The sequence below is a fragment of the Hyla sarda genome, chromosome 2, assembly GCF_029499605.1.
Source record: "Hyla sarda isolate aHylSar1 chromosome 2, aHylSar1.hap1, whole genome shotgun sequence".
NCBI classification, from domain to species: Eukaryota; Metazoa; Chordata; class Amphibia; order Anura; family Hylidae; genus Hyla; species Hyla sarda.
This window is the reverse complement of record NC_079190.1, coordinates 122241132-122255666: the sequence shown is the minus strand read 5'-3', so window position 1 is coordinate 122255666 and position 14535 is coordinate 122241132. Positions and strand designations below refer to the sequence as shown.

Here is a 14535-nt window from a genome sequence, read left to right as displayed (position 1 = left end):
GTCACAAAGAATAGGCTGTGCATAGCCCCAGTACATATTCAATGTCTGTTACTAAAACTACAGAACTATGAGTATATAGGGAATTTTACTTAGGATTAGGCTAAATCCTACTATGTACTTATTCCTTAGAAGATACATGAAAAAAATGTGGTTTCTGCAAGTGAAAAGAAAACAATTGTGGAAATCCACATTGCCATGTTGAGGCCAGGCAAGCAGCATGTGAGTGTGTTTAAAATGAACATAACCTTGGATATTCACTTACAGAATGAAATAACTGTCCTGCAATCTACCAATTTAAAAAGTGTCATCCCAAATCTATATTGTGATAAACTGTCTTATGGGATTGTACACTGCATAAAGGATCTCAAACTGTAGTAGCGCTATCACTAGGAATTCCTGGTTTTGGTTGTCTACGAATATTAAGCAAACTGTAGCAATGTGGACAACTTGTCAAACCTTTGCTCCAGTATTGTCTAAGGAGCTCTTAATACTATGAGAAATACATTGCGGAGCCTAGGATATAATTGAAGTTGATTCATTCATTTTGACTGTAAAAGAAACACCTGCCAATACTTGATGCATAATCCAATTGCAGAAGTCCTGCAACTGAAGTGCACCATGTCATTTGTGGTGTGCAAGGTCCTAAAAAGACAGTTTTAAAGATACTGAAAACCAACTGAAGTTAAAACAGGCAGCGATTCTCAACTTACTGAGAAAAGAATGTTGAAATTCACAAAAGAGATGGAATACGTTGGGTAAGAATAGGGTAAGTTACTGTGTGTACATTTCTGTCCATTATATAACTTGTATTTGGCATTTTACCAGTTTTCCCTTCTGCAGGCTTCATCTCTATTTTTAAGTTGTCTCTGACCTTGTGGGTGGAGCCTAAACTCTGTCATGGCTCCTATACTCTACACACACAGAATGGGATGCTGCCCCTGTGACTTAACGTATCACAGCAGCAGTATGACTGACATTATAGAGCAGTGGGACAGTGTAAGCTGTGAAACCAGCACTAATGTAAGATCTTTAACTTAATATAAACTCCTGTAGTCTATGTGTAGTCTCTCTGTTCGCTTCTGGATAATTCCCCCATCTCTACATATCCCCCCTTGGTAGACTTTTATAGGAAGCTTGTAACCTGATCTAACAGTGAGCTTATAGACAATCTTGTCTTTCAGGATGGAATTGAGCTGTTTTTTAGAGTTAAAATGACAGTGCCTATTTACTTATGTAGCTTCAACTTCTAGATATCCACAGAGCAATGGGCTTACAGAATGTGGTACAGTTAGAAGACAGATAAGACGTGTTAACCATATCTACTATACTTAGCAATTGATACTACAAATATTTTAAAGATCATCATTGAGTAAAAACAACACATTGGGGGGAGATTCATCAAAACGTGTACAGAAGAAACATTGACCAGATGCCTAAAGCAACCAATCAGATCGCTTCTTTTATTTTTCAGGGGCCTTTAAAAAAATGAAACAAGCCATCTGATTGGTAGCTATGGGCTAATTGTCAAAACAGGTTTTGATATATCTCTCGCATTGTCTCCCATGTATATGTATATGTATGAGTATCTGTAATACATGCAAAGTCATAACCTTAAAACCAGCTACCTACATGACTCTTGGTATCTGGCAAGATATTAGCAGAAGATTCTTTGAGTCCAGTAAACAATGAGGTGGGGCCTTCATGAATTGAGAAGACTCCTTGTAAAGCGTAATGGTGAGCTGGATTCTGGTTTTGAGTGCCAGTTCCTTTAGGGTGGTTTGTTGAAAAATTCTGCATCATATTTAATGGCAGTTTTTCAATCAGTTTTACCCAAAGTCAGGAGTATATTGAAAAGAAATAGGTAATATAAAGAAGAACTTCTACTACTCCTTTTGCTGTTTCCACTTCTTACTTTGATTTAAAATAATAGCATCAAAAAACTGCAACTGCTGTGCCTTTTAATTAAAAAAGAAAAAAAAAATTATGCATAGGGTTCCCAGATGAGCAAAGAAAAAGTAGTGAGCTTTGTGGAGAAATTCATACCTGTTAGGACCAATGTGTGTTGTATCGAGAGAGGTGATCGGGACCCCCCCAATGTCCCTGCGTTTATTTAGAGTGCTGGGTGCAGCGCCGGAGGCTCGTGACGTCTCGGCCGCGCCCCGCTCGTGACTTGCATTGAAGGGGCATGGCTGTGACGGAACAAGCAGGGCGTGACCGTGGCGTCATGAGCCTCCACCCCGTATCGCCAGTCTTACGGCATGGAGCAAAGTTTGCTCTGTGCACCGGATGTCTGGGATGCCGCAGCTGAGATTGCGGGGGTCCCCAGCGGCGGGACCCCCGAGATCAGAGATCTTGTCCCCTATCCTTTGGATAGGGGATAAGATGTCTAGGGGAGGAGTACCTTTTTAAGACAAAAATTGCCCCGGTCATAAAGGCGTTAAACGAGATACCTCTGTTGAGCTACATATTTTTCTCGCCTTGAGTCTGTGTAACCCAACAGATGGTGATCATACATATCATTTTCATGTAATTGAATGTGTATGTACAGTATAGTAAACCTCAGCATTATTTTACAGAATCTACAGGTCTGGTTAATGCTCTCAGTAATGAAGAATTATAACAAACTCCTTTCCTTCTATAAATTCCACAATTCTTATTAAATTTACTTTGTAAAGACATATTTTTTTGTTGCCAACTGTAATGAATAATGCATCTCTTGAACTTTTCAACTGTTGTTGAGGTCATATTTGACTCATTTTGTAGTTGGTGCCAGTTGGATAACCTCACTGGATTGTCTTTATATAAAGAAACGAGCTCAGATCTCAGATTTGCTTGCTTTATCTAGTTGTATGCTACATTCTTTTGAGATGACTAATAAATCTTGTTACAACAACTATCATTTCTGAACAATACTTTAATAGACTTTCAGAAAGCATATTTCCACCTATTAAAACCACTAAATGTAATCGAACAATGTTTTTTGCTGTACTGGCAGATCTGACCAGTCCGTGTGTTACATAGTGGATAATTAAGAGAAAATGGATAGACACAATGGGGGAGATTCTCCAAAACTGCTGTAATTTCTGTTCCAGCGATATTATTCACACCTTTTGTGCTGCTTTGAAAATGTGAAAATTCATTTTTGCGGCACTTTTTTTTTTTTTGTAAATGTACAGTATGACAGCTTGTTTTTGGGTCATGTGTTGCATTTTTAATTGTTTCATTTTGCTGTACGCATTTTTTATTGATTTACGTGTATCTATATTGCTTTGGAAAGAGGAAAGAACATCAAAGCAATTCCACCACTGCAGTTTGTTTTTTCTGTTTACCATGTTGTAACAATTACATGTTATGCCCCCCGCCCATGGACATGAATGGAGGGGCCGTGACGTGTCGTCATGATTGCGGGGGGCGTGGCGTTACATAACGTCTCTAGTCACGGAAACTTCGAGCCTGGAGATGCAGCATAATGCGGGTGCTGCAGGGAGATCGTGGGGGGCCCAGCAACATGCCCCCTGCGATTAGACATCTTATTCCCTATTCCTTGGTTTTATCAGAATAAAATAATCAAGAACGAATTTTGGGAAAAAGTGAACAATAATATCTTCACTGTATTCAGAAACGTAAAAGTCACAACGGACAACGGCCAGGATAAAAGCGAACAACCTTTCAAGGAAAAGCAAACATTGATGCGTTTTGTGTCACGTGACGTACTTTGTTGTTGCTATTGGAGTGGGGGCAGTGCTGACTGGACGAGGTGAGTGGATCATTCCTTCTACCTTCTAGAATAAAATGGTGCTTTATAGAAAAATAAGCAATTTTTCTGTCACATTCCAGGAGCCATATGTGTTGTATTCTTCCATCAACATATTGATCCAAGGCCTATAATTTCTTCAGTACTACGTATATAGTACTATATCATACATAGGGTATGTATGATTTATTGTGTAATTCATTCATTTATTTTTTTAATTGGGGAAGGGTAAATTAAAAAAATAGAAAAGCCCTATTTTATTACACCACGCATGTGGTATGAATAAGTTAACTTAATTTTACATATTGTTATGGATGCACTAGTACCAAAATTTATTTAAATTAGTTTATGTATTTATTTTAATAAAATAAAATATTTTTTAATAAAAAAAAAAAAGGGGGGTTTATCAATTGAAAGATTGTTTGATCGCCTACTTTTTGTCTGGCAGTGTTACCCAATGAGCTCTGTTAACATAAGAGCTGAGCTGTGATTGGTTGTTATGGACAAAACCAAGCCAGCTTTGGTTTCAGGCAGATTGGTAAATCTGGGTCAACTGCATTTTTTTGGACTGCAGCTTTCACTTGACAATTTGTAATAAAAAATAATTTATAATAAGATTTAACATAAGTTCATATTGGTAGTGGCACAACATTATCTGCATAGCCCAAGCCTAGTTTACAACTTGATGCTACCATTTCCGTTGTCAAAAGGAAGTGTCCCTAAAGAATCTAAATTCGTCAGCAAGGCCGTGACACAGCTTTATGACAAGACGGAATGGTAACATCTAGTTGATAATTTTTTTGCTTATTTCTAAGAGAAAATGAGAGGAATAGCACAGTGCAGAGATGTAATAAACGGTGCTCCAGAATTGTAAATTCATACAAGTATAACTACAACAGACAGGTCACGAGAGCTGACAGACCCAATATAACTGTTATATATTCTGCCTGTGAATGAATCAAAACTGTTCTCTTGTAATAGACATAGCACCTGACTACTATGTGGTCATTGTATAAAGGTAAATTATTATGTATGAGTGGATATATTGGGGCTTGTATACTGGTATAGTGGTCACTGAAAAAGCAGGTGGACACTTTATATATTACATTTTGATTTCCCTTTTAGTCTCACTAGTGTAGTTTGCACATTTAGATGAGTGATGTGAAAATTAGCTGTGGCCTGCATGATGTGCAGCTATTATTCGTCTTATTCAAAAATCAGCTGGATCCGCCCCTGGGCCAAAAGTAACATTTTTCTACCCCTAAAGATAGTCTTTAAAAGACCAAATTATTTAGACAGACACTGGGGACACATTCAAAACTTTTTCGGGATTCTCATCCCAATTTTGGTGTGAAAAATTCACTTAATATCCAAAGGGTTTAACATAAGAATGATCTGAGGTTTCCATTACTGATGTACATTTTATGTCTTACATGATATTTTCAAAGAGTGAGAGTCCATTTTACATAAAAAAAACTGGTGTGAACTTACTAGTGTGAAAATCATAGAAATGGTTGTTGACTTTTGTTAAAAAGTGTTGATTACACAATTATTGAAATATGAATATTAATTTCTGGAAAATGATAATTAAAAAAATCCAAAAAATTTAAAGCTCTGTCATTTTTGGCACTTAAAACCCCAAAAGTGGCATCGAAAAATCAAAAGTGCAGCAAAAATGAACTCTCACATATTTTCAAAGCTGCACAAGGGACCTTTGAGAACGTAAGGAGAAAATTATTACACAAATTACAGTAGTTTTTGAAGTAGCGGGAGATTCTAATCTTAATATGTATATGTACCAAAGCTCTTCGCATTTTGTGATGTTTATGTTTGTTTAGCTTTTCTATACATAAGACTTACTTGTTGCATATTTTGCATTGCTTGCTGTAAAAACTGTAACTGCTGATCCTTAGTCAAGCTTTCCTCTGTCCGTGCATGATGTCCTTGGTCTTGCTTCAGAAGTTCCACCTCATTCCTATACGCATCTAGTTGCCACCGCAGACTGTCATTCTCTTCCTTTAATGCATAAGCTTGGGCAGCTAGAGCTGAAATCAGAAGCAAAGAAAGCACAATATCAGACAAAGGACTCATAGGGTGAAATGCATTTCAAAATGTCCTTGTTTGTGCTGCTTACATTTCCACCCTTTTGGAGATATAAATGCAGACACCAAATAGGTGGCAGAGTAACAATATTAAAAACATATCTTTGTCAGTATTGTCAAGCTTGCCATAACTTATAAAATGAGCTCAAGTTTTAAGGAGGTGGGGCCAAGTTGCTTAAATGCTGTAGAATGCGATTTGGAGATAGGGCTCAACCAGGACAGGGTAAAGAGTGGGGGACCCAGGATGCATGTGATGCTGTGGCATTTAAGCAGCTTGGCCCTACCTCCTTGACACTTGAGCATTGGAAAGTTGTGAAAAACCCATCAACACAAATAAAGCTATGGTAAAAATTGTTGTTCTGTTCTACCTGAAGGTGTTTGCAGCTCAAATCATAAATATGAGCTGACAGATTCCCTTTAAGGGTAGAGTCGCACATGCCGCATTTTGCTGTGTATAGTCAATGGGAAGCAAAATATGCAGCTTATTTTGCTAACAATTGACTTCAATGGTTAGAAAAATATGTAGCAGCAAATATGCAGCATAATACAGCGTGTGTAACACAATGCTTAAGAGACACTTGCAGCAAGTTTCCAAAACCGATTGCAGATGATCGGAAGATCACAGGACCCCTTGTTATCAGTTTGGGTAAAACAATGAATTGTGGAGCATTCATAAAAACAATGAAGGTTGATAGCTCTCAGTCACACTGTGCAGATAAAAGTTCCATGGGGCACATTTATCAATACTCTAGTCGTAGGTAAAACAATTTCATTATTTTGACTTGAGTCAGTGTCACAATGTTTATGACTCAGGGTTAAAAGTCTCAGCTTTAACTTTTTATACTAAAATAAATAAAAAGTTGCACATAAATAAAAAGTCCATGTAATAGAACAGTATTACGCCTCATATACTCAATTGTGCTTCATAGTTGTAAGGTTGCCTGTACTAGACATGTGAAGGTCTTGATCTTTAAAAATCTACTTTTAGGAACATTGTCATAGCTGTAAATATATCATTATCTGAGCCTCTTCATTTAGAAATTGAAACAAATGAAGTCTACACTTAAAGGCCATCTGTGGCTGAAAAGAACTTATCCCCAATCTCTAGGTCGACGCTATGCGCATTAGTGTTCTCACTGATTTCAAGGGGGGGGGGGGGGGGGGTTCCCAGCGGTCAGATCCAGCGCGATAAAACACCTATCCCCTATCAATATGTGATTGATCGATCGAAACGACCGACCAATCACGGACCTGCTGGACGGTGATCGGGACGGCGATCGGAGCGGAGATCGACGCCGGCGGGGGTCTTCTACCTTGCCCTGGTCCGGGGGGTCCCCTCAGGATCGGTGGCGGCAGCAGGATACAGCAGGAGGTGAGTCCTGTTCACCTCCTACTGTTGCTTAACAACAACTTGCAGCATGCAAAGCCAAATGGCATGCTGGGATTTGTAGTTTTGCAACAGCTGGAGTTCCAACTACAACTTCCAGCATGCCCTTTGGTAGTCTGTGCATGCTGGGGGTTGTAGTTATGCAACAGCTGTTGCAAAACTACAACTATCAGCATGCCCTGTCAATGTATGCTGATTGTTGCAGTTTTTCAACAGCTGGAGACACATAGTTTGTTACCTAACTCAGTGTTTCGCAACCAGTGTGCCTCCAGCTGTTGCAAAAATACAACTCCCAGCATGCACTGAGAGACTGTACATGCTGGGAGTTGTAGTTTTGCAACAGCTGGAGGCACACTGGTTGCGAAACACTGAGTTAAGTAACAAATGCTCAGTGTTTCGCAACCAATGTGCCTCCAGCTGTTGCATAACTACGACTCCCAGCATGTACAGTGCATGCTGGGAGTTGTAGTTTTGCAACAGCTGGAGGTTCCCCCCCCCCCCCCCCCCATGTGAATGTACAGGGTACATTCACACGGGCGGGTTTACAGCAAGTTTTCTGCTGCAAGTTTGAGATGCGGCAAATTTTCAGCCGCAGCTCAAACTCCCAGCTCAAACTCCCTGTAAACCCAACCGTGTGAATGTACCCTAAAAACACTACACTACACACCTACACAAAATAAAAAGTAAAACACTGCCTATACACATACCCCTACACAGTCTCCCCCCCCCCCCCCCCCAACATCTTGTATGGCACTGCCTCCAGCTGTTGAAAAACAACAACTCTCAGTATTGCCGGACAGCCACTGACTGTCCAGGCATGCTGGGGGTTTTGCAACAGTTGGAGACACCCTGTTTGTGAAACACTGCTGTGGGGTATTTTTTAGGCCTCAAATGCGCATGGCGCTCTCTCACTTCGGAGCCCTGTTGTATTTCAAGGAAACAGTTAAGGGCCACATATGGGCTATCTCCGTACTCCTTTTTTTCCTTTTACCCCTTATGAAAAGGCAAAGTTGGGGTCTACACCAGCATGTTAGTGTAAAAAAAAATTATTTTTACACTAACATGCTGGTGTTTCCCCATACTTTTAATTTTCACAAGAGGTAAAAGGAAAAAAAAAGACCCCCAAAATTTGTAACGCAATTTCTCCTGAATACGGAAATTCCCCATATGTGGGCGTAAAATGTTCTGCGGACGCACAACAAGGCTCAGAAGTGAGAGCGCACTATGTACATTCGAGGTCTAAATTGGTGATTTGCACAGGGGTGGCTGATTTTACAGCGGTTCTGACATAAACGCAAAACAATAAATACCCAGATGTGACCCCATTTTGCAAACTACACCCTTCATGGAATGTAACAAGGGGTATAGTGAGCCTTAACACCCCACAGGTGTTTGACTAATTTTCGTTAAAGTTGGATGTGAAAATGAAAAAAAAAAAATTTTTAACTAAAATGCTGGTGTTACCCTAAATTTTTCATTTTCTCAAGGGAGCATAGGAAAAAAAGCCCCCCAAAATTTGTAACCCCATTTCTTCTGAGTAAGAACATACCCCATATGTGGATATAAAGTGCTCTGCTGGCGCACTACAATGCTCAGAAGAGAAGGAGCGCGAGTGGGATTTTGGAGAGAGAATGTGTCCGAAATTGAAGGCCATGTGTGTTAACAAAGCCCCCCATAGTGCCAGAACAATGGACCCCCCCACATGTGACCCCATTTTGGAAACTACACCCCTCACGTAATGTAATTAGCGGTACAGTGAGCATTTACACCCCACAGGTGTCTGGCAGATTTTTGGAACAGTGGTCCGTGAAAATGAAAAATTACATTTTTCATTTGCACAGCCCACTGTTCCAAAGATCTGTCAAACGCCAGCGGGATGTAAAAGTTCACTGCACCCCAATTTTTTATTTTTTTTTGTCTGCACTCTTCCCCACCCCCTCAGCCCAACCCTATATAAGTAGCAGTTAGCTACACAAGGGCCATTTCTTTCCTAGCATTGGACCCCTAGTTACGTTTCTTGAGGGGTGTAGTTTCCAAAATAGTATGCTATGTTGTTTTTTTCCTGTTCTGGCACCATAGGGGCTTCCTAAATGTAACATGCCCCCCAAAAACCATTTCAGAAAAACTTACTCTCCAAAATCCCATTGTCGCTCCTTCCCTTCTGAGCCTTGTAGTGGACCCACAGAGCACTTGACATCCACCTATGAGGTATTTCCTTACTCAAGAGAAATTGGGTTACAAATTTTGGGGGGCTTTTTCTACTTTTACCCCTTGTAAAATTTCAAAAACTGGGTCTACAAGAACATGAGTGTAAAAAATTAAAATTTTGAATTTTCGCCTTCATTTTGCTGCTATTCTTATGAAACACCTAAAGGGCTAACACACTTTCTGAATGTCATTTTGAATACTTTGGGGGTGCAGTTTTTATAATGGGGTCATATTTGGGGTATTTCTAATATGAAGACCCCTCAAATCCACTTCAAAACTGATTTTGAAAATTTTGTGAAAAATTGGAAAATTGCTGCTGAACTTTGAAGCCCTCTGATGTCTTCCAAAAGTAAAAAGATAACTTTAGGATGCAAATATAAAGTAGACATAATGTATATGTGAATCAATATATAATTTATTTGGAATATCCCTTTTCCTTACAAGCAGAGAGCTTCAAAGTTAGAAAAATGCTTAATTTTCATGACATTTTGGGATTTTTCACCAAGAAAGGATGCAAGTAACGACGGAAATTTACCACTGTGTTAACGTAGAATATGTCACGAAAAAAAACAATCTCTGAATCAGAATAATCGGTAAAAGCATCCCAGAGTTATTAATGCATAAAGTGATAGTGGTCAGAATTGCAAAAAAGGGCTCAGTCCTTAAGGTGGAAAAGGGCTCAGTCCTTAAGGGGTTAAGCAAGAATGGAGCATAAAGTATAACCCAATTGCCACAAAAAGCCCTTATTTGCTAATGCTTCTTTACATGTCAAGCACAGACCCGATTATGATCTTAGCTCAAGCCATCAATGCATATGAAAGCTTTATGTAGGTGGGTGCTATCCCTTTAACCAGACTTGACTCAAGTTTTCATGTGCGGAGAGAAGAACTTGAGACAAACTTTTATCATCTGCGAAGAAGTATTCTTCAATCTCTTTTATTTTGCTTTTTATATGATTGTTTTTCAGAACTATATTGTTTTTACAGCAGTCTGGATTTAAGAGAACCATTAAAAATGCGTACTCGTGCAGATACTTTATCTTTTCTTAGTACCAATAGCTTTAAGGCAGTCACCAGTTGAAGGAGAAATATAATGACTAAAACTGTATAAAAATGTAAATGCTGATATGAGAAAGTGTGGTGGTAACAGAAGAACATTACCGCATTAGTAGCATTGAATGACACTTAAGTCATTTCCCTGGGATGCTCCATTTGGACTGTTTTCAATTTAAAATGACATTTTTATTACCATAACTGATAGCAGGTGTTTGTGAGAAAATCGATTAGTATGCAGGGATGGAAATTACTTCTCCCAAATGAATTGCGCAGTCTAATATAGGACGAAAATTGAGTGGCAAAGTGCAAAAGGCCATAAAACATGTCCCAGCGACATTATACATTGTCTTGTCTTGGTTGAGAAAATTGTCTTGGTTAAGAAAAAAATATATAGGGAACTGTGGTGTCATTTCCAGAGATTGGGCTCCTTGCACTGTTATTTAGCTACTGATTATTTTCATGCATTCCTTCATTTTATAATACAATCTTGTGTTCCTTGGAAGGAGAGAGAATGCCATAATGAGGAACAGATGTTCACAAAAGAAATACTCTCGCTTCTTCTCACATTCTTTTCTTGAACAATGCCTCTGATTTCAATTTTGGATGAAGTCATCTCTTTTTTTTTATAAGACTCTGCAGCAAAGAATATGACCTAATAATTGACTGGTGGTGGAACTCAAATTCACTTAGTCGCAGAAGTTATATTGTTGATGAAGTAAAGAGAATTTACCAAATTACATTCCATGAGGATATATTTAATTTATAATGGTGTTTTAAAAATATCACACTAGGCTCTTACTCAACTATGCTTTAGGACAACAATTTACCATAAACCCTATAAATTTGGAAACTTATGGTCCAGAATCTCCACTAACCTTACTACTCACACAAGACGTCCAATCACTTAACCTCTTCAGGACACCGGGCGTATGCATACGCCCTGCATCCCGAGTCCTCAAGGACGTGGGGTGTATGCATACGCCCGTGGGAATTCCGGTCCCCGCCGCTAGCCGGTTGGGGACCAGACCGGGATGCCTGCTGAAATCATTCAGCAGGCACCCCGGCACATCGCCCAGGGGGGTCCTGAGACACAAAAAAGGATGCAAGTAATGCTGAAAATTTACCACCAAAATAAAGTAGAATATGTCAGGAAAAAACAATCTCAGAATCAGAATATTTGGTAAAAGCGTTTTTGAGTTATTAATTCGTAAAGTGACGGTGGTCAGAATTGCGAAAAAGGGCTCAGTCCTTAAGGTAAAAAAAAGGGCTGCATCCTTAAGGGGTTAAAGGGGTACTCCACCGCCCCAGCGTTCAGAACATTTTGTTCCGAATGGTGGGTGCGGGCTGAGGGGGGGGGGGGGGGGGGGGGTTTGAGGCAAATTAGGTGAAGATGCTAGAAAATAATATTTTTACATACTTTTAGCTTTGCATTAAAGGGGTACTCCAAAGGCAAATACATTTTTTTAAATAACTTGTGCCAGAAAGGTATACAGATTTGTAAATTACTTTTATTTAAAATCTCAAGCCTTTCAGTACTTATCAGCTGCTGTATTCTACAGAGGAAGTTGTGTAGTTCTCTCCAGTCTGACCACAATGCTCTCTGCTGACACCTCTGTCCTTGTCAGGAATTGTACAGAGTAGGAGAAAATCCCCATGGTAAACCTCTTCTGCTTTTTCTAGACAGTTCCTGACATGTACAGAGGTGTCAGCAGAGAGCACTGCTCTCGACTCGAAAGAACTACACAACTTCCTCTGTAGTATACGGAAGCTGATAAGTACAGGAAAGATTAAGATTTCTATTTCTTTTTTTTCTTCCACCCTTTTAGCCCTTTAAATAAATGGTGCAAGAAATTGTGTCCCTATAAGCACTGTAAAATTGGGAACTTTGTAAGATCGATATAGCCATATAAAGAATGAATGTGGTGGATGAGGGTGGAAAGTCCTTAATAAGTGCCTATGTGAAGAAAGAATGTGAGCTCTGTGACAAATAAAGTTTTAAATTCTCAAAAACTGTCAAAACACCAAGAAGACTAATGCAGCAGTTTAGATAATGCATGCACATAACAGAAGAGGGGGCAGGAAGGCTTTTTGTAGACATTCAGGGAAGAACAACAACTAGAGCAAAGAAAAGCACAGCAGACAAATGCCTTTTTCTACAAGACAACTGTGAAAATCAGATTGGATGATGTCCTTATTTGCACTGGTTTTTATATACATAGCCCCACCGAGTGGAAGACAGGGAACATTAATAAGAATAACTGAAGCATCAGCCAAACACAGATATACGGCCTTACTGGAATCAATGTCCAGACATGACACTACAAGTGGATCCTCACATAAGGCATGCAGATGATGTAGGAAAGTTATCAGGTTTTGAAACAAACACAACCTTCAAAGCACACCCCTGTCAAATCGTAATGACCTAACAGAGAAGTCATAAAGTGATAAAACCTGATACTGACATGTTCATGATCTGCCTACATCATGATCTTCATAAGAACAACATATGTTGTAGGTTAGATTACAGACAAAGCAGATATTTCTAGATTATTATCTAGATGTTGTGCTTCGCTCATGGTTCTTTCTTATGTTGGCTTATGTATTGTGGTCTAACATATGAAAATTAAAAAGCCTAACTCTGGCTCAGATTAAAAAGATGAATAAATGTATGGAAAACAACTGCCAAATGTTACACTAAGTTCTCTTGTTTTCATAAATGTAACTCAGAATCTACTTCCCTTGTTAATAAGAAGACAAACTCTTCTGTCAGTGTAAACATTATGTCTCCACACGAGACTAAACAAGTCCATGAGGATACAGGGTCGTGCTAAGTAAACTCTGCTGTATGGATTTACAGGGATATAATATATTCTATTATTACGGTTTCAAAAAAAATAAATAAATAAGACTATGTAATCGGTTTCAGCCACATGGACCCTTCAAAATAAAAAAAAACTATATTTTACTTATGTTTTAGTGGGTTTGTGTTATTAGGGCATTCACAGATATTAATATTTAACCTACGGTACATTAACATTTAAAATTAACTATATACCACAGGGGTTCTTTCATTCTTCAGGGTAAAATTCTTACATTTTAAGTAAAATTACCTTTTTTTTTTTTTTAAAACCTAATAACAGTTACTCGTGTCTGGTATTGTAATATCAACAAAAACTCATCAGCAAGAGTAAAGCAGTTTTTTGGGAGACCTGCCACTGCAATTTTTGAGCCAAAGCCAGAAATGGATCAATGAGAAAGGAGAAGCAGAAGTCCTTCCTTTATATTTCCCATTCTTCATTTTGAATACACTTCTGACTTTGGCTTAGAAACTGCAATGGCAGTTATTAAAGGGGTTCTCCAATGCTTAAACATCTTATCCCCTATCCAAAGCATAGGGGATAATATGCCTGATCGTGGGAGTCCCGCCGCTGTGGACCCCCGGGATCATGCAAGCGGCACCCAGTTTGTAATCAGTCCCCGGAGCGTGTTCCGTAGGCTTGCATTGAGGGGTGGAGCGTGACGTCACACGCCGCCCGCCCTGTAGTCGCCGGTAATCAGTCCCGGAGCGAACACGCTCCGGGGACTGATTACAAACGGGGAGCAGCGTGCATGATCCCGGGGGTCCCCAGTGGCGGGACTTCCACGATCAGGCATCTTAACCCCTATCCTTTGGATAGGGGATAAGATGTTTAAGCATCGGAGAGCCCCTTTAAAAAATAAATAAATAAATACTTTTACAGGGGCCATCACCTTTTTGTCTGATGTGGATAAAAAGTGTCTGAAATTAATAATGTGGCACAAGAATGTAACCACCCAAATTATGATGAAATTCCGTAATTTGTAAATATGCTCCAGTGTCTTAGAAAGTGGTATCTGGGACACTGGGGCATATTTACAACCAAACTAACATTTGAAATGTAGAACCTTTTTACTCTCGCCACAGAGACCTTTTGATTGGAAAAGGGCAAAAAGTAGAAAAGAGTAGAAAAAAGGAGGAAATAATAGAGTGAGGCCTCATTTGATCCGGTT

The 14535-nt window shown here is 39.3% G+C and overlaps 1 protein-coding gene across 2 annotated transcripts in view; it reads right to left on the bottom strand.

Moving 5' to 3' along the window:
• Positions 1–14535, bottom strand: part of ENOX1 (ecto-NOX disulfide-thiol exchanger 1) — a 220610-nt gene that overhangs the window by 70339 nt on the left and 135736 nt on the right. For both annotated transcript variants that reach the window (XM_056555436.1, XM_056555435.1), the window contains exon 9: positions 5615–5799. In XM_056555436.1, coding sequence (XP_056411411.1) covers positions 5615–5799 — 185 coding nt within the window. The remainder of the gene's footprint in view (positions 1–5614; positions 5800–14535) is intronic.